The sequence below is a fragment of the Psammomys obesus genome, unplaced genomic scaffold, assembly GCF_907164565.1.
Source record: "Psammomys obesus unplaced genomic scaffold, mPsaObe1.curated_primary_1811, whole genome shotgun sequence".
Lineage (NCBI taxonomy): Eukaryota > Metazoa > Chordata > Mammalia > Rodentia > Muridae > Psammomys > Psammomys obesus.
Window position 1 is genome coordinate 19836983 of NW_026585797.1, and position 26352 is coordinate 19863334.

The window sequence follows — 26352 nt, forward strand, 5'->3', positions numbered from 1 at the left end:
TAATGAGTGGCTCACACTGAACAGTGCCTTCCCAGCCTCAATTCAGTCATGTACTTTTGAAGAGGGTAGCAAAGCTCGCCCAGATCTTGCGCAACCTGCCCACGCCCGTGTAATGTAGCCACTTTCCTGCCTGTCAGTTCTCCCACTGGGTCAAACACTTACTGTGACAATAGTATAGTGATTTGGGAAGGTTTTGGTAGGATACATTGATCTCAGGTATTTTGAATGGACTCCGCAGTTTTCTGCAAGAAAATATTGCAAGAGATTAGAGAGGTGTTTCCCAGAAGTATCTTGGATAACTAAGTACCAACATGGTTCCCGGAAAACTAAAAAATGGATTGAGATGGAAAGAGGTTGGAATTCTGAGCCTTAAAAATTTTGTCCATTACTTTAAAAAAAAAAAAAAAAAAAGTCCGATTTTAAGAGTCCGGTGGGCTTTTTCTCTGGGAAGAGGAGAAACCTATGTTGTTAGAGTTTGCCATGAGGTTCCTGATAGAGCAGCCCAAATCTGCTCCGTACTCCACCGTACCACAGTAATCCCTACACAAGGAGTGTGACCATGACCGAGGTACAATAAATCTTAGTGACAGACATCACAATTTGAATTTTACATAATTTTATGTGCTGCAAGGTTGTCTTACCTTTTAAATCATTTAAAAGTTAATAAAGCCCCCAATTATTAGCATATATCGAATCAAATGAACTAAAGGCAGAGTTAGCCCAGAAGCCCTGGCTTGCTGGTTTTTAAGGCAAAATGTGCCCTAAACTACCCACACTACCGGCATCCTGTTCTTTTGATTGCTCTCTTTAGGTATCTTGTAATTACGGTGATAATTTCTACATGGCATTAGGCTTTCAGTTGTCAGTCCCTATATTTAAAATACTCAGCATAACAAAAATCACCAGGCCCGTCCACACATCCAAAAAGGCATTTGAACTGTGCAGCTGCAAAAACCCAAGCCAACTGGTATTGTCCGCAAAAGATGCTCTCTTTACTGCCTGTTATTTTTGGTTCCATTTCCATTCGCTCTAAGAAGCTTCCTGCTAGCTGATTTCCACAAAGCATGGCATTAATTGTGTTCCCATTGTTCTCCCAGTCTCAATAACCCCATGAAAGGAGGTCAGAGGCACTGGAGAGCACAGCCATTTCCTCTACAACAGAGAAGCACAAGGAATGTGTCCACACAGCTCTCACAACCTTTCATTCTGCAAGCCATCTCCCCTGTCACAGATTCTATGTAAGTGAAAATACAAAGTGAAATTGGTCGATGGCCAAAATGTCACATGCTCTGCAGCTGAAAACAATGTTCTCCCAAACAGACATGAATTCCATCTACTTTCCAGCCTTTGTTTGGTGTTTTTAAATAGGATTCAGAAGTTTCTTCTCCTGGAGACCCATGGTGAGTCCACTGTGTAAGGCCCTTGATGGGAAGAGGAGAGGTGGATGGGGGCCTCTCCTGCTTCAGACATCAAAAATTCAAATTACCATGAAGTTTCATGATAAAATAAGACAAGATCTAATCTACTTACACCATGAAAAGAATGAGATGGGAGAGAAACAATTATACAGTGAGGAGAAATGTCAGGTTCTGTTTTGATTTCCCTAGAACATGGGTGGGAGAACTTGTCTGTAAATGCCTAACGATCCTGGGTATCACTGAAATGCAACTAAGCTGCTGCCACCCTTGTTAGTTACAGTGTCCTGAACAGGACACACCTGTGATGGCCTTCTGGCTCAGGCTACTCCTGTGTGTCACAACCAGGGCCCTAGAGCAGCAAGCATGTCTTCCCAGCCATGCTGCCTCTGAATCTAAATTATGACCCAATGGAAATCTCCTAGGAGGACCTGATGAGCTGCCGTCAAGGAAAGGAAGGCTATCAGGCCAAGGGTTTGTTTTGACTATTTACTTTCTGATGTTGCCTAAAAATATTGTGTACGTAATTTCCACATTAGAAGCATTTTCAGACCAAAAAAAAAAAAACACTCTAGGGGCAGGGAGATGGCTCAGTTAGCTTCATGAGGATGAGGAACTTAGTCTGGGTCTCAAGCAGCTGCAGAAAAAGCCATGGCTATGTGTACCTTTAACCCCAAGGCCGTGCAGGCAGAAATAGCTAGATCCTTGAAGTCCTGAGCCTGCTAGCCTTCATGAACTGATGGGCTCTGGGTCCAGCTAGAGAGCCAATCTCAGAAAATAAGATGGAATGTGATTGAGGGAGATGCCAGACACCAATCTCTGGCTTCCACATAAACAAGCACACATATGCCTGTGCACACACAAACAATCACACACAAATGCCACACACAAGAAAAGGGGAGAAAGTTCCAAACAAAAACAATCCAAAAACGTAAACAAGGAACCGTGTGTAAACAAGGCTTACAGTCTCTATGACTACATGGACAAAGAACTAAATGAGGAACACACGAAGTCAAAGAAGGCACAGATTGGAGCTACAAAGCAATCCTGATAAAATATGGACCAAGATATCGCCACAAAGTGATGACATAGGAAGAGCTCAGCTATACCCACAGATATTGGATGCCTTCCACTTTTTGCATATCTTGAACCCTCTGGAAAGACTAGCCAAATGGCTAACCCATGTCATATCCAGTGCAATCCATAAGCTCTGTGTAGGATGTTGATCTTTCCAGTAAGTGAAAGTTATGTGTCTAAGCCCAGAGAGCATGGAGAAGAAAATAAAGAGGGAGTGATGCTAGGAAGTTGAAAGAAAAAGATCCCTCTTACTCTTCACACCGCAGCACAGCCTTTCAGAAGCAATCTCTTCTGGGAAAGCTCCAGAGCCCTCTCCAGAGGCTCCCGAAGGACAGGCAAGGATGAGCACAGCCATGTGGCCACTGCCATAATTCCTTCTCACCCAGCATGGTACCAATCCCATATGATTGGCTGGCAACCTCCAGGTTCCATCTCCCCAAGGAGGAAGAGAATTAGAACGCACACCTAATGGCCAAACTTCCCAGTTAAAATCCAAATGGCAAGTTTCTCCTTCACTCCCCTTGAAGAACTTGGGTGGCCCAGCAAATACTAATTTCCCAGAAGCGAAAGAGAACAAGAAGGACTGAACTAGTATGTATACATTCGTCCCAGTTCCTCTCTCTGACTTAGCTCAGGATGAGTATAAAGTGTGCCCTAGTTCAGAGATCCCTGGATTATGTCTAATCCCCTCTTTTTCAGGCTTTCCTCAAAGGAATGACCCACTCTCTTAGTCACTTTTCCTGACATTGCAAAGAAATACCCAGCTTAAGGGAAATGGGTGTGGTGTGACGGGCGTTCCTTTTTGGCTCACACTCCTTTGTTATGGAGAATTCAAAGCAGCAAGGGTTTGACACAGTTGGCCACATTATATTCAAAGTTAAGAAACAGAGAGCCATGAATGCTTTTGCTGGGCTGTTTTTTGTTTTTTTTTTTTTTTTTTTTTTTTTTGTTTTTTTGTTTTCTTTTCATATGGTCCAGAATTCTACCTCAGGGGACGCTACTAGTCTTTTTGTACAGGACTTCCCTCCTCAATTTAAGCTGATGAAGGGCACGCCTAATGGCGGCTCACCTCCCAGAGAGGTACAATCTCATCAAGTTGACAACTGAGATTAATCATCAAAGCTGCTATGTAGCGCTAATAGAAGCCAGACTACTTGCCTGGAAGCCAGTGAGATGGAAAAAAGGTGCATCTAGCATGCTGCTGCTCCATTATCACAAGGAAAACACACAGAGGATCCAGAATTTCCATTTATTTTTCTGAGGTCACAAAGAAATAGAGAAAAGTCTAGTGATGAAACTGTGCTTTGGTCTTGCTTGCTTTGAGGATGTCTGGCATACATTTCATATCTGCACATGCCCATAAAAAAAAAAAACAAACAACTCAGTTGAACCTAATATGAGGTTGTGACAGGCCTCTAGCTATATAATCAGATTGATTGGTTAAATTTCTCTTATACAAGGCTAATGACTAACAGGAGACGTGACTATTTTCTCTGATGATAGACACGGATACAGTCTATAATTAGTAAAGGCGAAAACAAGTTCAAAACAAAGGAATAAGACAAATTTTCGGAAGCTGAACTCTATGCTCACAGACAACCTGCCTCATAACCTATGAGGTTGGATCTAGTGTAAAACACTCTTATCAATATATAGGAGAAGGCAGAGAGCCAACTGCCTGCTGCAGAGAGATGAAGAGCCACAGTGTTTGAAAATGCCAACCTTGCCAACTTGAATCTCTACAAAAGGAACCTGTTGAATTTTTACTGTCTACTTGATACTTGCAGTCTTATTTTTGCCTCAGTTTCCCACTTAACTTCCCAGGAAGGGAGCTTCCAACCCAGGCCAGATCGATTCCATCTCATTGGAAAGGTTCCGGCTCTTGTCTCTAGATGTTCTGTGTCTATAGCTTTCCACACTAAGATGAAATGATGTCGTAAGTTGACTACAGTAAGACAATGGCAGCCGTAACCTCATTTCTTAGTAGTTACTGATATGACTCACTGCTGTGTAATTAGAGTTCATGCTCAGTTTCTATGGCCATTGTCGGTTCACTGTCAGCAGCTTGATTAGGACACTAGAGAGGTAGACTTAGATAGACTTCCTTGAGAATGACACCTATTTCACCTCAAGGCTACCAAAATGCTGATCCTATGTCATAACATCCATTCTTGATCCATACATTAGTTAGCTTTCTGTCAGTGCAACTTGGATAAAAAGCAAACAGGATTTAGTTTGCCTTATGTTCTCAGATGGTTCAGTGCTTTCAGGCTTTGGCTACTGGGTTCTGTGAGGCTGAGCAGAACACACAAGAATGCGCAACAGACACAATTTTCCTCCTGTCAGTCAAGAAGAGGCAAGAAGAAGCAGAGAACAATACCTCAAGGACTTGCTTACTTATTTCTTCTAGCCAGGTACCAAACTTTTTGTCAAAGTTTCCAAACACCCTGCATTAAAGCCAGCTGAGACACAGATGCTCAGAACACAAGCCTGTTGGGGCAGGGTATTTCAGATCCAAACTGGAATATTCCCATTCCCTGGAAACTAACAAGGAGATAGTTTGGGTTGGCAGAATTAAGCGATAACATTTTTGATGCATTGGCTATCAAGATGGCATCTACATGAATGAAAATGTGTTTTAAGCAGAAACCAGAAAGCTGTGGTTGAAATGCTTGTTAATTCCATTTCCAATTGCCAGGGGGACAAGAAAATCAACTAACTCCACTGGAAAACAGATTCAGTTCAGCCCTCTGTTAACTTCCCTTTGAAACACAGGATTTCATATCCATGTTACCAAATGAATTTAGGTAATGAGGTGAAAACTGAGAGCTGTTAGTTAGCTTTCCTAACCCAAGTGGCTCAGCAGACAGTGGCAAACTCTGCACTTGGAATAGTTTCCGTCTCTTTGCCAAGGATCTGTCTGAATGAACAGGAAGCTGAAGGCATGGGACCACTGTGCTGCAGAGAGAAACAGGCTGCCTTTCCATGTCATCTTGGCACAGGGTCAGCTGAAGAAATCGTCAGAGCCTGTCTTTTCCTTTTTCCAGGGAAGAGATGGAGATCCAGAAAAGTCAATTGGCTTACTCAAGCTTAATGAGACATTTCCCAATAATCTGAAGAAAGATCAAATCAAAACAAAATAATAGAACTGTGATTGTGCTTGAGAATTTTGGAGATAAAAGAGAGTCTGGGGAAAAGAAAATGAAAGACGCAAATTGCAGAGCAGTGAATGCTAGGATCCCCAAAGTTCACTCTCAGGCTATGACCTCCAGCATTCAACTGTTATTTATTACTATTGTGCTGAGTTCCATGAAGGCCAAGTGTCCTCACACAGAGCATAGTGCTGTGATAAAAGTGATGATGAGAACTGATGCATTGTAAGTTAAAATGCCACAATGGTCTGACAGCAATCTGACATCTGGGAACTAACCATCTTACAAAAAAAAAAAAAAAAAAAACCTGGTGCTACAAGGGAGAGGACTGCCTGCCTGAGTTCTCATTGTAGTGAGTGACCGGAGTAGGTCTCCGCACAATCTGACACCACACTGGTGAAGAATTAGTAGATGCCAGATCTCCCAAGCAACCCAGGCTTCTTCGGGCTATTGCCTTCCTGAGTTACAGCCACCTTGCTGAGACTCCTCCCAGTTCTGACAAATGCCACATTTGGGCCGGATTCCCATAGCTCAGGAGTCGCATTCAAAAATGTGTCAAAACAAGTAAAATAATGAGCACGCTACATATGCAAAACGCAAGGAGTACCAACAAGCAGGAAAATCTTTCCCTAGTGAAACTATATAGACCACAGGGGTAAGTCGGCGAGATCTTGAGGGGTTAAAACAAACCACCAATGGTGTGGGAGGGGAAAGTTGTCCTCCAGAGATGGAAGCCTCAGGCTTCTGTGTCATTAGCACTCAGTCGGCAGTCAGGACTTACTCATCTTGTCGATATTCGGCATCAGAGTGTTCCATGTTTCTAAATACTCAGCTCTAAAGCCGTCCATGGAAAACAAGATCACCGGTGGCAAGTCAAACCTGAAAGCGGAAAACAGAAACTTTATCTGTGGTCTTGGTACTAGTTAACCATTTTCTACATGAGAAGATGTTTAAAAATACGGTAAGAAAAGGGTTCTGGGTCAAGCAACCATCAATGGGTGCCAATATCTTCTGGATGTTCCCATGACATAGACTTGGTAGCTAGTTTGTAATGTGCTTCTTACCCTAAAACTTTTTTTTTACTTTGTACTCGTATCTTAGGATACTAACATGTATCCACAAATTGTAAAGGTCTTTTAGACCAGTGTTTTACATAAAATGATCAATGGCAATTTTGGAGTTAGAGCCATAGACTGTATCTTAAAAATTTTGTTATTTATCTTTACTTTTTGACTTTTGCTTGCATGATATACATGTTCATGTGTGACAGATGCATGCATCCACACATTTTTATTAGCCAAACTCTGCCATGTAACCATCACTGAGATCAAGAAACAGAACATGAATAATAGCCCAGAAACTGCCCTGATTACTTCCCCAGTACTGACTTCAGCAAAGCCCACCACCAGCAGAATGAGCAGTATCTTGACTTTTATAAACAGTTGTTCCTACTTTGATACTGAAATTCTATATCGATTAAATCACATAGTATATAATGTGTGGACTCTACTATCTTTTGTTTTGCATTCACTGTATTTGAGATTTATCTATCTTGTGACTTAAAATTATAAAGCATCTTGTGTAATATTTTGGTTTCCAGTGCGTGAATGAATCACAACTCATTCTGTCCTCTGTTGATAGGCATTTGGGTGTTTTTCAATGTGGGTTTGTCATGAATAGCGATCTGTGAATAGAATAAATTTACTATTCATGATGGTTGCTTTAAAAAATGGGTGTGACAAAGCAATTTTCACCTTTGTGCTCAAGCAGTTATATATGCCATTGCTTTTAACAAAACAAAACAAAAAAACGTACTTTTAAAGGAGATTTTGTTAGAATAAATCCTTAAAGTTCTAATAAATTACCCAGTGTGCCTGAAAACAAAGTCTGAAAGTTGTTGCCAGGTTAAAATAAGAAATTGGCAGCTGGGCAGTGGTGGCACACGTCTTTAAGCCCAGCACTTTGGAGGCAGAGGCAGGCAGATCTCTGTGAGTTCGAGGCCTCCTTTGTCTACAGAGTGAGTTCTAGGACAGCCAAGGCTACATAGAGAAACCCTGTCTCAAAACAAACAAACAAACAACAAAACACACAGAGAAACAGATGTCCATCGCTTTCATATTGTAGAAGAAACCACAAAGGGAATCTAGAAAAACCGTTTGTTTGACTGCTTAGAATATTTATTTATTGCAGAGCAATTAACAACAAGTTTATAAGGAAGATGTTGTGCCAGACACTGAGGCTAAAGGCATACAGGGGTCACAGTCCTAGGAAATGAAATCGAGAGTCAGCCGGCAATGCCCAGGGGCTGGCGCCCAGTATAGAGCCAAGCACAGGGAAGGAGCCAGACTGAGTTTCTGTTACCTGAGAACAGTCTTTCTAGGAGTTGTGATTGCTAAAGGAGCAATAGACATTACACAACAAGAGAATTAAACTGGCATCCAATCGGGGCACGCATACACACCCACAGAGAGTTGGTACCTAAAAACAAATGTATGAGTCACATCGTGCTAAACCACGAGATCCAAACACAAGAGGCTATAAAGCATGATACCATTGATGGGAAAGTCCAAATCAGGGCTCAGGGGAAAAAGAAATCAGAAGATAATTGCTTTACAAATTAGAGGCTGGGGAGGGACATTAGGCATCTTACTGGGGTGTTGAAAATATTCTGTATCTTATATGTGCCCTGTAGTTCCAGCCCTCAGGAGGTGGAGATAGAAAGATTCGAAGTTCAAAGCCATCCTCAGCTACGTAGTGAGCTCAAGGCCAGCCTGGGCTACTACCACAAGACCTAGTCTCACAAAGGAGGAGGGGGTGAAGATTGTAGGGGTTACCTCAAAGATATTTTATAAGGAATAATATATAAGATTACACTCTGTAAGTTGCATTTTGGTGTATAATAAGACATGTAGATGACAATTTACCATTATTAAGACTACTGATGCTACCAGTATACTGTGGCGCTGCGTTTGAACCCCAGGCTTCTTACATGATAGGCACATGCTCTACAACTGAGCTACGCCCAGCTTACCTCTCATTATATACGTTACATGACAGTGGCAAACATTTTCCCCTTTCCTCTTTAATTCTTACAGAAGGCCTTCTGAATTTGGAATTGTTATTATTTTTCAACATTTTTTTAGGTTTATTTATGCGTACGTGTATGTTTCACATGTTGCTGGTGTCTGTGGAAGACAGAGAAAACACTGGATCTCTTAGAGCTAGAGCTACAAGCAGTCTTTGAGATGGACAGTTGTGGGTGCTAGGCACCAAAGTTGGGTGTGTCAAGCCAGCACTTGGGAGGCATAGGCAGGCAGTGAGTTCAAGGTCAGCTTGGTCTAGAGAGAGTTCCAGGACAGCCAAGGCAACACAGAGAAATTCTGTCTCAACAAAAACCAAAAGAACAAAGTCCAACAAATAAAATAAAACAAAACAAAAGGGCATCAAGCACTTTAGCCACTGAGAACAGGCATGAAAGAGACCCAGACACTTTGTTCCTCAAGGAGGGTCTTCCTTAATTTAATCATGAGAAGGAAGAAGAGAAGGGAAAACTAACCAACCTTACGGGCCCCAAACAAAAGGATTGTTTGTCCTTCTGAATGGAGGGGGAGCTGCTGGTGTTCTGATAAATGGACATGATGTGTCTATCAAACTGCCTTCTAGCTCTGTTCATGTTGTTTATTGGACAGCGCTGTTATCAGTTTTGGTCAGAGAAGCTTCTTTTTGCAGTGGCCAGTAGTTAATTCAGAGACTCATTACTGGTCAAAGTGCGGAGAATAAATTTTCGAATGCTTAGTCACAAATGAAATGTGTATGTCAAGTACTCCAAGATTCCGGAAGATCATGGGAAAAGGGGCAGATAGGATAGAAAAGCCAAGGAAAGTTTGTGTGTGTGTGTGTGTGTATGCATGGGTGTGGCGTGCATGTGGTGTGTGTGATACTGACTTCCAGACATAGCTGGCAGGGAATCTTGAACTCGTTAGTGGCCAGCCACAAGACTGGCCTATCAACACCTTGGCGTGATGCGTGAGCTGCTCACAGGGCCTCATTCCTTCTCTGAGGACAAATGCAGATAATGGCTGATGGGGAAGGAGAGACATTTTCTTCAGTGATATAGCCATAAGTGAGGACACCTGATCTTGTAAACCAACTCCCACCCACACTCTTATAAACAGCACTGAGGAAACTTCACTGTGTCCAATACCCAGAAGACATAAATGTGGGTCGGGAGAACTAGTCAAGAAGAACAAGGGGATTAACAGGAGTGAAAGAGAAGAAGGTAAAGGGGTAAAAACTTCCTGCAGGGAAGTTTGAAGAGGTGAGAATGAAAATTCAGTTCAGATTGACCTTCTGGATCAGACTTGGGAAGTCTGACGCCAGGAGGCTCATTGTGAGCATATGTAAAACACAGCATAATCTGGGATATAAAAGGTTCCAGGCAGCAATTGTTCACATTCCAGGTTTCCAGGCGAAAACTGTGCTAGTTCCTGCCTGGTACACGATAAAGCCCAAGGTGTGACTACTTAGAAACTCCTTTCCAAGGTACATGTGACCGTGAAGGTGGGGTCTGTGGCTTAGGGTACTAGAATCAAGTCCTCTATGACTCAGATATCAGAGGTCGACAGGCCATAAAGAAAATCTCCCTTAAGGATGGATTCTATTAACTGGGAGCTTGAGATGGAAGAGTCTGGGACAAACATTCTGGGGGATTTGAGTGAGGCCTACCTCTCTCGTAAAAGGTAGATGAGGTCTGCCTCCACAGAGAGCAAAAAGATCACTGGGTCATTAATAAAATCTACTTCCAGCTGCCTGGGCAGGAAATCAGGTATTATATCTCCTCCATGGAAGAGAAGCCTCTGTGTTTAATATTGCTGGTTTTCCTAATGATCTGTAGACATTGGATCTTTGTGACCCCAACAGAATATGACCCAAATACATTATGTATATATGCAAATGTCAAAGTGGAATCTATTATTATGGATAATTAATATATTTAATAAACATTTCATAAACTTATCTCAGATCCTATCTCTGTCTCTCCTACATATTTCTGTGTCATTTATGTGTAAATTAATATATATATATATATATACCTTGCTCTCTCCGCTGAACTATTGAAGTGTTTCAAATTTCTACCTAATTTTGCTGGTAAAGGCTATGGGTTCTTATCATAAGACCTGGTCTTTCTAGACAAGTAGCTATTAACTTAGACCTTTTCTTTCCAAGATGTCTGTTTCAGTAGCTGTGATACAGTTTTATCTTTAAAAAAAAAAAAAAGACATCATCTTTCTATGTTGCCCCAACTGGCTTCCAACTCCTTGGCTCAAGCGATAACCCTGCCTCAGCCTCCCAAGTAACTAGGACTCCTTATGCTGACCTACCACTGTGATGGGTTCCATAAATATTTTTTTAGATGAAATGACGCTGATTTTAAAATGCTGATTCTTCATAAAGCCAGATATCCTTTTCATCTTTTGCCACCCCACTGCCATCCTAACTAGTGGGCCCAGAAAAGTGAGGGCGCGTGGCAAACGGAGGGAAAGGAAGTTCCCCTGATGACCGTGGTGCAAGGGGCCTGTCTCTAGGCATCAGCAGAGCAATGGTCACGCATATCAGGGGAGAGGCATAGTGGGGGGGTGGCTGTTCCCTGGCAAAGATCCTCCTGTCATTGTGAGCCTTTCTTTCCATGAATCCTCTCTCCTCCCCTCAGGTGGAAGATATTTTTACTATCAGGATGTTAATTGACTGAGAAGAGTCCTGGCAGGGGTAAATTTAGTGTGAATTAGTCTGAATCAGTCTCACCCATAGGATCCTGGGAACATTGTAATATGCCAACAAAATATGTTTAAGTCATTGTGAGGCATGAATATAATAAAATAATGCATGAAGGTAATTTGTCATCAGCAAAGCAAATGAATGTCTGTTGACTGTGAATCCACAATGGGTCCAAACTTCTGTTATCAATTATATTTTGAAAGAAAAGTGTGGAAATTCTATTCCCACCCCCACCCCCCGCCCCGCGCCAGCATCATGTGCCTGCTATTCAAGGAAGATGAAGTCCCATGTCCTTCGTGCTTACCCTTCTGGGCACTGGGGCTCTTGAGATGTGGCACAGGCTTCGGTCACCCACGGGGTTTCTCCTGCAAAGCAGAGCATACTGTTTAAGACAGTTGTGCCACACACACAGAAAGAAGCAAGTGTTGGCCGGGTTGTGTCTTCTCCAGCTGTGTAACTATTGCCACTCTGATGACTAAGTTCCTCCAGAATACAGTGTGCTCTGTCTCCCACGGTCACAGGAGAAGTGGCCTCTAAAGTCTTGAGATCAGTGATCTACACTGCTGAGTGCCAGGAAGGGAAGCCGCTCCATCCAGAAAAACAGAGTCCTTACATGAAAAAATATCTCTTCATTAATGGGTTTGTTTTTTTTCACACCCTCACCTCAAGGGTATTTTCACGATAGGTAGAATAAATACAGACACAAACCTGCAGAAGAGGGAAGAAATCCATGAAGAAAAGAAACAGCTAACTGGAATGGTTGGTATCAAAGGGAAAATACTGAGAAAAAAAAAATCTTAACACCAACAGTGCTTCGTGAATGTTTCCCTTGATATTACGTTCCAGCTAACTAATGAAGAAATGGCAGAAGATATTTGTGACCCTGTATGACCCCTGGCGTAGCCCCCAGAAGGAACAAGCAGACATGAGGCACACCATGATGACAGAAACACCATCCATTTAGTTTGCAATAAATAAATAACTAGATGAACTCCAGAGTTTCAATAGTGCTCTGGCTCTAACTACGACATTTCTGGAAATACACAGAATGATAAATTACTTAAGTCTCAACGGATTCAACCAGCAAAACCTAGACTAAGAAACTCTCTAGAACAAATGAATCCATTTCTCCAGCATATGAAATGTCAGACACACAAAAAAGGGGAACATAGGTTTTTTGTTTTGTTTTTTTGTTTTTTTTTCAGATTTATTATTCAGTTGCAATAACAAGCATCTATCTGGATTTGGCCTCAATCATTTAAAAACTATTATGAAGCAAAGAGTAAAATTTGAACATAGATTTGAGGACTGGAAGTAACTATGGTATTTATAGGTAGTATTATAAGGTTATTAAATCTTTATCTTTCTTAGACACATACTGAAAATACTCCAGAGCTGTGATGCTAATGCTGGCTTTGAAATAATCTAAGCTTTTGAGAGGGAGGCAGAGACAAAGACACACAGAGAGAGACACTTGACAGAGACAGAAAGAGAGAGACAGACAGAGGGAAGTTAAGATAGCAAGAAGATTCTGTGTATATTTAAAAAATAAAGGAAATATGCTGGGCATGGTGGTGCACAGCTTTAATCCCAGCACTCATGAAGTAGAGGCAGGCATACTCAGTGAGTTCAAGGCCAGCCTAGTTTACAAAGTGAGTCTAGGACAGCCTTTCCAAGGATACAGAGAAACCCTGTCTAGGGGAGAGGGAAGGAAATACAAGGCTGGAAAGATGGCTTAGCAGTTAAGAGCCCTAGCTGCTCTTGCCGAGGACCAGACTTCAATTCCCAGCACCCACATGGAGGTTCACAACCATCTTTAAGTCCAGTCTCAAGATCTGTAGTCCTTTTCTGGACTCCATGGAGAATAGGCATAGACAAGGAATACAGACATACATGCAGGCAAACACCCATACATATAAAACTATTTTATAAAGAAAAAGAAATACAGGATTTGGAGATAGGCAGATCATAATCCTAGACTCCATGCCAGTGTCACACCAAGAATCTTCTAAGAAGCCAGTCTATGCCTCACTCAGTTACCTAGATAAATGCGTGTCTATCTAGGTTACTCCTTTTACAGCTCAGGGTAACAGTCAGCTAGCAGAGAACAACTAGAGAAGGACAGTGATGAATTCTCACCTAATAGCAAATAAATAACAAATTGTCCTGTCGGAGGACAAGTAACTTCAACCACACCAGAAGCTACAAATCAGCGATTTTATTTTAATGTACTTTCCAGCCTTTGTTTTTCTTTTTAAAGTAGGTTTACAGTCCAGTTGCTTATCTTGCTGAGTCAGTAAACCTTTGACTCCCTCTGCATTCATCTGTAAGTCATGCTACCTTTATAAAAAGTATGCTTTGTCAACATGAGATGGGATTGGCCATGAAATGATAAATGCTGAAGATAAGTGATGGATAGACATGAGGAAAACACCAAATGACTCTCTCTACCTCTGCCTTATAGAAATTAATCATAGTTTACGTAAAAAGCTTTCTAAATTTGCCAAAATGTAAAAGCCGCAACAGGTTCTTACTCCAAAATCATTCAAATTCGCTTCAAACTACCCTCTGAAACCACATTTTTAAATCTTTAAAATCCCTATCTTTGGAGTGAGAAGGATGAACATAAACAGGCAGTTAGTCCCACATGACCAATGAATGTACATAAGGCTAAACTTCAGTACTGCTTAGAACAACTGCTTCTCTTGTTACAGTCAAGCAAAGAACTCAGATAAACATTCTACAGGACCTTAGCATAGGCCTTCAGATAAAATATTAAAGTTACAAATTTGGGTCAAAAGAAGGGAGAATATAAGGACAAGAAAAATTATACTCCATGGAATTAGAAAGCTCAGCCAACCACAAACCATACTTGCCTTTCTAAGCACTCAAAAAAAAAAAAAATGGTATTACTCAATAATAGTCACTATAAAGTACTTGGGAACAGTTACCAACTCAGGCCATTTTCCAGTAATCCTGGTTTTGATTATTTTAAATTATGTCTCATATGAAATGACTCATATATAAATACAAAACATACTTTCTACTCCTAGACTATAGTGACGTTTCTAAGACAGTTAAGAGCCACACAAATAAAGGATAAAATGATCACATGCTAGGAGGGAGCCCTAAGGATTAAACCCATTTTTTGTTGTCACAGAAAAGTCATAAATTATGACTTAATTAAGGGTCCGCTACGTGGCCCCATCCCCTGTGTTAAACATGCAATAGTTACAAATACACCCTCCTCATGGAGAAGCATAATATGCCTCTTGGAACCTGCCTTGTCCTAATAATCACTGCTGACCAATAAGCTGCCTACAGCTGAGCTCAGACATGGGCCACTAGGGACCAAACGTTCTACCAGTTGAAATCCCTTGTTTGCACAAGAAATCTGGATGGGGACTTCTCTGGTAGCCATGCTTTTCTGTCTCGCAGTTTGTCAGAGCTATAAAACATTAACTTATGGCAGAAAGAATTCATCAAGGCTTGAAGTTCCAGAGATGTATGAATCTGTTGGGGAAGGGAGGCTTAAACCCAAGAGACATGGCAGCCAGAGCAGAGACCTCGCATCCTTAACCATAAACCCAACAGGGGTTGCAAACTGGGAGTGCTAAAGGGGATTTGGCTCTGAAAGCACCCACAGTGACACGCTTCCTTCAGTAAGGCCTCTCCAAGTAGCATCACCAACCAGGGACCAAACAGTCAAATTCCTGAGACTGTGGGGGACATTTCTCTCACTTCTTCCATCTTTAGATCAGAGAACTCAGCTCCAGCGACATTTACACTCGAACCTCTGTCTCTTACTTCAAAACTTTGACTCCAATTTAATTTCTGTTTTGTTTGAAAACACCAGTTCAGTAGAATGTGGCGCTACAGGAAGGGGACCAGTAGAGCGAGGAAGTTGTATAAGCATGAAATGTGCACTTTAAGTAACTCATGAGGTGTTCTGAAGCCTTGGTGACTTTCCAGCAACAGCAAATCTTTATGAAGTAGCTGAGATAGCCCCGAGTCACATGGTCGCATGAGGACCTTGTATCTGTAGTAATTCCCCAAGGGCTCTCAGTCCTTTGAACCCTCAGTACACAGATCATCCAACATCTGGGTTGATACCTATGTTGCATAACCTTCTCTATGCGCTCTAACTTTGGGACCTGCCATCTTGTGTCTCAAACCACAAGTACGCACAGCAAGGTCACTGGACTGGAAACACCTTGCCGTCTACACGATGACAGGACCATAAGCTCTTTTATCTGTTTATGAAACAGACTTCCTTAATCCCATTTCATCTCACACTAAACACATTCCATGCTTTCCTGTTCATGGAGTAAGAGCTAAAGAGTCCCTTTCTCTTTAAAAGTCTTTGTAGCTCAGAACAGCGCTCAGAAGCCCAGAGTTCCAGTGAACCCGGAGGCAAGCGCGCCCACAGCCTTGACTCACCTTGGCAAGCGGTCTTGTAGTTGGTGCAGCAGTCCTTCCTCTGCAAACAGTCGTCAGCACAGGAGCAGAGGCTGCCCTGCAGTCTGCTCTCCCCGCAGCGAAATGAATTGCACGTCCATGCTTGAGCTGAAAAGACATACAGTGCAGCTCTGAGCGCTTAGGTGCACCATACAGAGACCACAGACTCCATGCCTTCCTTCCTGGGTTGTTCCAAGACAGCCAGACTCTTGAGTTATCTGATTTAATAAATGAAAATGTGTCGTACAAAACAGCAAGAGCAGGAAGAGAGGAGGCTTCGAGCGCTGAATGTGGAATGTGTACTCTATGTCAGCAGATGTTCTGGAAGCTGGCCCTAATCCCACTGAAGTTTAGGAAACCCACATGGCAAAGCTTGGTGAGAACTAGTGCAATACCCAAGAGCATCCTCACCCAGCCTTGTCTAAGGACAGCCAATAAAAAAAAGAAAGTGGTGGCACAAAGTAATAGGAGCACCCCAGAATTCCATGGAAGCTGGATCATTATCTTCCAGTTCACTTTCTGTCCTACTACCCATTCACTGCAGTCAAAGTGTGGGCCCTTGTGTTTTGCACTGAGAAGGAGAAAACTACAATAGTTAACCTTGTGTAGACATCCAGAAAAGATGCTATGTGGTGAACAGTGCAGTCTTAAGAATCATGAAGGACTAATTCCCGTGCTACGTGAATATGTCCTATTTGGAAATCTGTGCAAACTATTCACACAGAATCAAGTAAAGGGAAGTAGGTAGGGCAATCCTCAATGCAATGGCTGGCTTTCTTTTCCTCCTTTTTTCTCATCGTCCCCTTTTTCTGTTTCCTTGCTGCTATTTTCTTTTGATAAGCCTTTACTATAGAGCCCAGTCTGGCCTCATCGTCACAATAATCCCTCTTACCTGTCCTCCTGAGTCCAGAGGTTGCAGATATGAACTACCACTACCAGATATGAACTGATCCAGTTTACTTACAAAAAGGAGAAAGTTGGAAAGAGGGACACACAGAGGAAGGCTATGTGAAGAGCCATAAATCATGTGACAGTGAAGGCAGGCTTTGAAGCTATGATACTGCCAGTCAAAGAATGTAAAAACTTGCCAACCAGACCCTAGAGAAGAGGCACAAAACTCTTCTCCCTCAGTCAGTGCTGACAACATCTGGATCTTGGATTTCTAGCCCCCAGAATTGAGAGAAAGGACTTCTTTGAGTTGTTTTGGGTTTTGTTGTTTGTTGTTTTTCAAGCCACCCAGACTATGGTACTCTGTTATGGTGACCCTGGAAACTAACGTAAGGTGGCAGGGTGTGATGCCAAATAATGGCAGCATAACTAACATGCTAGTGAACAGATGGTCAGAACCCATACTTGACTTCACACAGGCATCCTCAAAGTCCCAACAGCAGTCTCCTCGGCCTGTACATCCAGAGTCACACCGGCAGCCCTCCAGTCCTCTATATGATGAGTCAAAGCATTGTCTTCTGCAGCTGCCTGTCAAATGAAACGCAAAGAACAACAACACTTAGAAGTTGGCCAGCGTCTCATCCCTAGAAGGTGAGAACACACAAAAGTAGCTCACACAGATTAAGACTAGATTGATGATGTCTTTGTTTCAGTATGACTTTGCGGTGCTGAATAAGAGAAATGGATGCACACAGGGTAGGGAAACCTAGCAAGGGGTAGGGTGACTCCACTGGGTCTCAGGAAAGGGGCGGGACATCTGCAAATTAGCACAGTAAAGAAGGCCAATGAGTACTTTGGAATAGCTAACAGGTAGAGTCCAGAAGATACCAGGACAGGTGCTTGTGCCCTGCTAAGAAGAGTAAGGTCCAACTGTACTAAGGGGAAGTCATTACAGAATATGCAAAAAAAAAAAAAAAAAAAAAAAATTAGCAGCTTAAATTTGCAGTTTAGCAACTCACTCCAGAAAATAAGTGCCAGGATGGAGAGGATGGGAACTCTTTAATCCAGTAGGGGATGTTAGCCCAAACTTTAGAAAGTTTCTAAAGAAAGATTAATAGCAGTGTACACAAAGAAGCCACAAATACAATCTAGAAAAAGCAAATTCATTTAAGAGAAGTTTTTAATGTAAAATAAAAAAGAGGGATAAGTTAAGAATGACTCCTAGCACTCAAGGCAAGGGTTTCAAACAACATAGGCCCAGTGCTTCTTTATGTCTGAGCAATTGCTACCCACTAGAGAGTCTGGAGGCTGAGTCTGAAGCTCAGAAAGGAGAGAGATAAACTACAGATGCTAGTTTTGGGATCACCGGCAGATTCACAGTTAAATAAGAATGCTATAGTTATTTTTAATATAATATTTTATTACTTATTTGAGAATTTTATACATGCACATAATTTATTTTGATCATATTAACCTCATGTCTTCTCCCTAAGCACTTCAGATCCACCTCCCACCTCAAACTTCCTGTTCTCTTTTTAAATGTTATCGTCCACTGAATCTGATTTATATTGCCCATACACACATGGGTATGATCATTCTACCAGGGGCCAAAATCTTAAAGAAAACTGATTCTCCCTCCTTTTCAACTATCAGTTGTGAATAATTTCTCAACTGGGAGTGGGGAAGCATACCTTCCTCCCCAATAGCCCTTCCTCCTTTTCAGCCCCCATTGGCCTGTTGACAGGCCTGATCGTGTTCAGGTCTTATGCAGGAAACCACAGCTGGTGGGGGTCCAGAGACAATTTTGCCACTGTCTTCCCCGACCTCTGATTCTTAGGACTCTTCTGCCCTTCTTCCTTGATGCTGCCTGAGCCAAGTATGTGCCAAGTTAAGTATAACTTATCTTAACTATGAACTGAATGAGGACTAACTAAATGCTAGTTATCTACAGTGTCCTTATGATGCTTGTTTTCTGTATTCCATTCCCAGAGTCATGTGAAGGCAAAGAGGACAGAGCAGTATGTTTGGGTGAACATTATCTCCATTCCGGGGAAACCACTACATAATTTTAAATTTATTTACTTGTCACACAGAGATATATTTTTGAGACAGGGTCTCATGTGGCCTGGATAGGTGTCAAACTCTAAACAACCAAGGGAAACTTTGAACTCCTGGTCTTCTTGACTCACCCTCCTGACTTTTGGGATAAGAGGCGTGCACCCACACACTTGGGCTATGAGGTGCTGAGGATTAAGCCCCAAGGCCTTAAGCAGACCACGTAAGCAATCTATTAGCGACAGCCTCAGCACACAACAGTGTTACTTCAGCTTTTTTATATCTCAGACACTGTGATGGGTACCAGAGTAAAGTGGTGAGAAAAACAAAGACATAGCCATAGAGACCTGACAGTAAGAAAAGACGTCTTTTCTTACTGACAAATGATGGTAACAAAATCATAGTGAGTTTCATTATAGTAGGGCAACTGATCAGTTGCAAAGCGAGCCAAGGGGCTGGAGGTATGGCTCGGAGGGTAAGAGCACTGTCTGCTTTTCCTAAAATCCAGAGTTCAATTCCCAGCAGCCACATGTGTGGCTCACAACCATCTATAACGAGATCTGGTGCCCTCTTCTGGCATGCACGTGTACATGCAGACAGAACATTGTATACATAATAAGTAAGTAAATAAATCTTTAAAAAAAATTAAAAAAAAAAAAGCAAGGCGAGCCAAATTATATTCTTGCTTCATATTGAAAAAAAAAAATCAGTAAAACTAGAGGCCAAACAAAATATAAATGCCTTGGGCATCAAGGATAGTATTCTTGACCACTCATCTCAAAATGTACCAAAAAAAAAAAAGTTAAAAGAGGAAGAAGAGTCGGAAGACAAGATGAAGACAAGATGAAGTTCATTTATTCCAGTCACATGACTTTGAGTCCCACATAGGACACTGATAATCATCACAGCATACATCAAAACTGGCAAAACTATCTCAGAGTCAATCTCACACATCAACTCCCTTCTCAATGTCTCCACTCTGATAGCTAAATGACATTTCAATGTTAACATGTTCAAAATCAAGCAACTGAATCTTCTGATCTGAATTAGTATTGCCTGGAGCCCCACCTCCACCCCACACCCAGCTCAAGCACGAAGACTTTGTATTTCCCGATGTTCATGCAAAAGAAAGAACTAGAAGGTCATTCTTGAGCCATCTCATTTTCATTTTACACCCCATCTGTTAATATATCAACTCTAACCCAATACAGATGGTTCCAGAACCCAAATACATATTGCCACCTGCTTCAAGACAAGGCTTGTGTGGGCAACTGTCCCAGGACTCTTAACTGTCCTTCCTCTCTGCTTCTGTGCTCACTCTTCCATGTTCGGAACAAAGCAGCCTTAGCTCATGCTGCAGACGGAAATGAACCAGATTATTTCACTCCTCAGCTCAAACTCTCCAGTCCAAATCCAAGCTTTGATATACCAACCCCTACAGATCTGCTTCTCCACCTGGGCCCCCCAGATTCATCTTGTGGCTCCCTCTGGCCCTGTACATCTAGCTTCCTATTACGCCTTCAGCAGAACACAGCAGGCATCCTCCTGGCTTAGGCCTTTGTCTTTGCTGATCCTAGTTACTTAAAATATTCTTCCTTGGAGAGTCTCCCCACTTCTTCGCTTCCATGAGCGCTTAATTCAAAAAGTACTGCATACTCATATCCATGCTCATATACCAGCCTAACCTAACGTTTCATTTTCTTCGTTTCTGGTTTCCCTCATCATTTATTCCTTGAAACTCCCTCCCTCCTCCCCCATGCTATATGGCTAAAGATGTCTGCTCTCCCTGACTACTCCCTTCTCAGTGCTGCAGTCCTGAGCACTAATCTCTGAGTACAAGTCCTGAGTACTAATCCATGCATGCTAGGCAATACTACACTAACCAATGGGATTACATCCTCAGCCTAGAAATGCACACTCTTGAAAGGACCTTTGTCTGTTATCTTCACCACGATATCCTAATTAGAAAAACACAGAACGCAAGTCAACATCCAATTTTTAGTGACACAGGACAATAAGTTTGTAATAATATGTACACATTTTTTTAAATCTATGCATTGCAAATTTACATTGCGAATGAGTAAGGGTTACACGGAGTGGGGAATGGTTAAAATTGTTCAGGATTTAGGTTCAGGGGAAGAAATTAGGGACAAGAATAGATTATTAAATGGGTGCTGATTGTGCTAAGTGCCGAGGAATATTGGAAAGGATGAACATGATCAAAGGGGCCCTGACTTGGAGAGGGAGGCTGAGATAGATGCTGGTAGGAGAGCTGAGAACCTGGAATGAAGGGACGAGAACAAAGAAGCACTCTGGGAATCCAGCCAGTTAGTATGAGAAAGAAAAGAAGCAGGAAAGAGCAGAGATAATAGATTTTGTTCAGAGATTAGTCTATGCCTTTTGAAGTCAACTTATGCAATTTGGAAAATAAAATAGCCAAGAAACAATGCCCATTTATATGCATCAACTGAAACAGCTTGTCAATGTTCATTCCAGCCAGGGACAACGGTCCAGTGACAACAAAATGGCAGGAATTTTCCAGCTAGTATTAACTTTAAAAATCTCAGCTGTGTCCCCATGTTACATGGAAGAACTGTGTGTCAATTCTTAAATGAAAGCATGACTGGGAAATTGTCAGCTAATCTCCCCAGGAGCCTCCCCTGGTACAGAGATGTTAAGACACTTCTCAGTTGAGTTGAATGAAATGTATAAATCACATTGAAAAGGGCATCAAGTGAGTTAAAAACAGACTTCGGGTTTCACCCTAGTTAAAATACTACACAACCTATTAAAAAAAAATGTAGAAGATTGGCCAGTAAGTTGTCTCAGAAAGTTAGGGTGTTTCTCATGTGAGCCTGACAAGCCGAGTTCAGTCCCAGGAACCCATAATGAATGAGAGAGCCAGCTCCCCAGATTCTTGTCTTCTGATCTCTACATGTGTGTCGTGTGGGTGTGTGTGGGTGTGCGTGTATGCACACACGCGCATACGTATATCACAAAACATACATCACACACATACACATTGGGCACATATGCTTGACACTAAATAAAATAAATTTTAAAAAAATTATAGAAAATACTCATAACTTATACGTGATATATTTGCTATTCATACCAATAGGATAGAACAAAGGTATGTGATTCTAGTTAGAGGCATGTATCTCCAGTTTTTCTTTGCTTCTTATAAGAAAAAAAAAATGAAACTTTTATTATGCTCTACTTTTTAAGAATTTGGCAGTGATTAACCACATAGTGGGATGTGAAAGATGCAACAATATTATGCTATCGAGGCACTGAGGAGTGACAGACTGAGGGTCAAGAGGCTGATACAGTGAAAGTCAAGAGGCTGAAGAAAGCAGAGGTCAAAGTGTGGATGTCAAACAACCAGACACAGTCATCAGCCATGTCTAGTTACTGCAGGAACCAAGACAGAAGGCCTGTGCTCAGTCGCCAGAGTCCTCTGTGCTTTGTTTTCCTTTTTATATGTGAAACAGCAAAGTCCAGAAATAACAATGAGAAATGTTGACGATGAGAGGAAGGCAGGGGAGGGCTTAGGGGCACTGGAGAACAGACCTGGGGAAAGACAAGTTCCAATGAATTAAAGGCAGAAGAAAGAAGAGACTGGGTTAGAGTTTGTTTCTGTGTTTGTTTGTTTGTTTGTTTAAAATGCTAATGGATATACCTTGCTCTTCAGGTTTCCTGAGCCCAAGTCCCAGGCCTAATCCAAGCGTCACAATCACCAACAAAGCAAGAAGAACCTATTACAGAAAGGAGAAGAAGTCATCTCTGTGGCTTTTTAAAAATATAAACAAAATGACAGATAAGTGCCTTCCCTCTAGCCTATCAGCCTACTAAGTACAGGCAGCATGCTCATAACAAAAGGTACCAGATGCAACAAAAACAAACACATGCTATTTTAGTTAACATCTGATAAAAAGAGATTTGGAAAACAATTATTTATTTTTACTTGTATCTGCTTTTGAAGCAAGTTCTCATAGCATAGACTAGCCTCAGGCTTACTATGTAGCTAATGAGGATGTTAAACTCTGATCCATCTTGTCTATGACCCCTGGAAGGATTAAGGTTTCTGCCACCATGCCTAGAGATCAAAACCAGGACTTCATGTGTGCTAGACAAATAACTGAGATATAGCCTAGTCCCATGAGAAAATATTCTGTATATCATTTATTATAGATGTTCAAACTCCAAGACCTTCATAATTGAAATTCATTAAGTTTAAACTCCAGACTGAGAGAAAGCAGAAATGAAATGCACAGGAGCTATTTACCTTCCCCTTTCCCACCTTTGCTTTTCTTTTTCCTGAGTAGGCTGTCCCTTGGAGACTATTTGTACTAAATTATTCTGGCACTCAGTAGAACTATGAAATCTTTAAGTGCCTCATTGCTAATTAGCCAGAGGACAAGGAAAATAATTAACATATGTCAACATACAGTGTGCGAGTAATTAACTGAAAGGGTCCGCTTTGCTCTTCAGTTCACATGATTTGGAAGCTTCTGACCAGAGACTGTTGAGGTCACTGGGGTTACTACCACTGACAAGTCTGTGCAGGACAGGAGATTTCTGGTTTCGATCAGATTAAATGGTCATGTGACTAGAACCTCCTTTATCTAATCGAGGAATTCAAGTGATAAGAATACTGGCTAGTGTAGCTGTGTATGCTGTACAGGGTCACAGGGTCTAGTGAAATGCCCCAGTGGGTAAAGGTGCTTGTTGCCAAGCCTGCACACTTTTAATCCCCGCACTCTGGAGGCAGAGGCTGGCAGATCTCTGGTTTCAAGGCTAGCCTGGTCTACAGAGTGCATTCCAGGACAGCCAGCGGCTACACCGGGGAAACCGTGTCTTGGAAAACAGAACAGCTGCATCAGAAAAGAACATTAGTAGGAACCACAGACGGCCTCTACAGAATTATTCGAAGCCAGGAAAGCCATTTTGGTCAACTCCTTATGGTAAACTTGATGTGTTATGGATTTACAGATTAGTACATTTTGGCCTATGTCTTCTTGTGCATTTGCTGCCAGGAGCCAAAGCTATCTACTGAAGCAAAAGTCAATTAGTGAACCAAAGCTATCTAGTGGAGACAAAGGTATCTACTGAAGCCAAAGCCAAGTAGTTAGCAAAGGTCATTTAGTGGAGACCTAAAGCTATTTAGTGAAAGAGTTATCTAAGACCCTAAATCATGGGTGATAGATTGTGAGGACATCCCTTTGTTAGAGCATCCGTAAGATATCTTAAGAGAACATCCTTATGGTATCTTGCAGGTACAATAGTTAACCCATGAAAGCACTCTTCCTATCTCCTGCAGCAGTAGATTAACCTTCCCCCTTTCCTGCCTTCTCCCTATATAAGTTGGGTAAAAATTTCTAATAAATGAGGCTTTGATCAGACGAACAGACTTGGCCTTCATTCCTGTGTTTCTCATCCCTTTCCCCCCATTCCTTCCATTCTCCTACTTTAGGAACCCTGTTGAAGTCCCATGGGTCAGGACAGTTTGCTTTACTTAAACTTGCTAAAAGCCAGTATCTATCTATCCTTGTTATGCTTTAAAGTCTTATAATGTTAAAATTTACATTTTTCATGGCTTTGTATTTTTCCACATGTTCATGCTTTCCTTCCTTCCTCCCTTCCTTTCTAAACATTCTTGCTATTACCCTACACATGCATCTTAAGCTTCCTTTACTGAACACAAAGTAGGACAAATGTTCTGAACTCCAAAATGTATTGAGAATTTGGCTTCATTTTGGCTGAATAAAGTGTAAGAGAAGTGTGTAGAAACCTTTAAATGTGTTGGATTTTTTTTGTTTGTTTGTTTGTTTTGTTATTTTGTTTTTGAGATGAGCTCTTGTGGGTATCATGCAATCCAGCCTAAAACTCCATATGTAGCTGAGGGTGACCTTGAACTTTTGACCCTACGGCCTCCACCTTCCAAGTATTATGATTACAGGCATGCAGCACAATACCCACTGAAACCTTTACATTTTTTAACTGAAACTTGTAAAAAGGAAGAAAGAAAGAAAGAAAGAAAGAAAGAAAGAAAGAAAGAAAGAAAGAAAGAAAGAAGGAAGGAAGGAAGGAAACCATTAGAGTCCTTTTTGAGATCTGATTTTAAAATAACAAGCATACATACATATGGAAGAAGGAAAAAATGATAGAAAGATTGTTTTAAAATCTCCACACTAGAGAGATAGCTTGGTTAGTAGAGTGTTTACCTTATAAACACAAGACGCTGAGTTCAATTCCTAGAACTCAAACCAAAAGAACATGGCCTATGGGTGCCCACTGCTAGAGAAGACAAGGAGCATCCTTGTGTCTCCATGGGCCAGCCAGGCCTCAGTGAAATACCTATCTCAAGGAGAGGAGAGAGGGGACTGGGGTCAGGATGTAAAGCGATTAGATAGATAGATAGATAGATAGATAGATAGATAGATAGATAGATAGATCGATCTAAGCTGGTGTGCCTTCACACAGGTGCCTCAGTAAGAAAAAGAAAAGGAACATAGAAAAATACAGAAAACATCCTAGTTTGGCTCCCAAAGGGGTTTTGATTTCATGAGTTGAAAAGAGGGGATAAAGGAAATACCATGAAATGTGCAAGGAGTGTTCTGTCATTCTTAGAAAGATAAACGCTGAGGACTTATGGAGGGTCAAGTCTACTGTAGTCCCTGGGCTCAAGGCACACCCATTGTTTGACTTACACTAGAGAAATGGAAAGGAGTGCTGACCTATGCTCACCCAGAGGAGCCACAGGAGAGCTGCAGTGAGGCAGATGTGAAAAATTACTGCATTTGCCTTTGGCTTGAGATGTTGGCTGAGTAGTCAGACAGGACATTTGAAGTTAAGGAAAACCTAAAAAGAATTGAAGAAGACACAAGCTGGAAGGCTTTGGGCTGGAGGAAGATATGACTTAACATCACGAAACAGAGAGATTGCCTAGAAAAAAAGATCAAAGGATAAGATGTGGGGAAATGAGGAAGTTCAGTGAAGATAAAGGTAAGTTAGACAGAAAGCAAGTAAGTCTTTCTTAGACAGGAGTGTTTCAATATTGTCAAGGAAGCAAGGGGAGAGAATATAAAAGGAAAAAAGAGAGAGAGAGAAAGTAAGAAAAGAAAACCTCAACAGTATCCATGTTTCCTTAGGGACATTCAGACTGGAAATGGGGAGGTGGGAAAGATGGACCAGTGGCTAAAGATGTGCTCACTTCATTATGGGGAAAGCCGAAGCACATGAGAAATCATGGCCTGGGCCACAGGAAAGCGGGGTGCTGGACAGAGTTCCTCCACCCACCAAGTTTGATGATGGAGGATAAAAAGAGACAATAAAACCAAGTAGTTTTTTGACATTACATTTTGGGACAGGGAAGATCAACCACATAAAAAGATGAAAGTGAGGCAGGAAGCAGAAGAAACTATCTCCATACAGGAGTTAATAGAATAAAATATTGATTAAAAATCCACAGTTCCTTAAAATGTCTGTGTTAAGTGATTTCAGTTGCTAAATCCTTGCTCTCGCAGTCA

General features: G+C 41.6%; 1 protein-coding gene across 1 annotated transcript in view; it reads right to left on the reverse strand.

The window, feature by feature from the left end:
- The window catches only part of Enpp3 (ectonucleotide pyrophosphatase/phosphodiesterase 3), a 68378-nt gene that overhangs the window by 41556 nt on the left and 470 nt on the right, over nt 1–26352 (reverse strand). The window contains exons 2-7 of the mRNA XM_055599298.1: nt 22503–22578; nt 17231–17353; nt 15860–15985; nt 11724–11784; nt 6426–6523; nt 163–242 (exon numbers count right to left, since the gene is read on the reverse strand). Coding sequence (XP_055455273.1) covers nt 163–242; nt 6426–6523; nt 11724–11784; nt 15860–15985; nt 17231–17353; nt 22503–22578 — 564 coding nt within the window. The remainder of the gene's footprint in view (nt 1–162; nt 243–6425; nt 6524–11723; nt 11785–15859; nt 15986–17230; nt 17354–22502; nt 22579–26352) is intronic.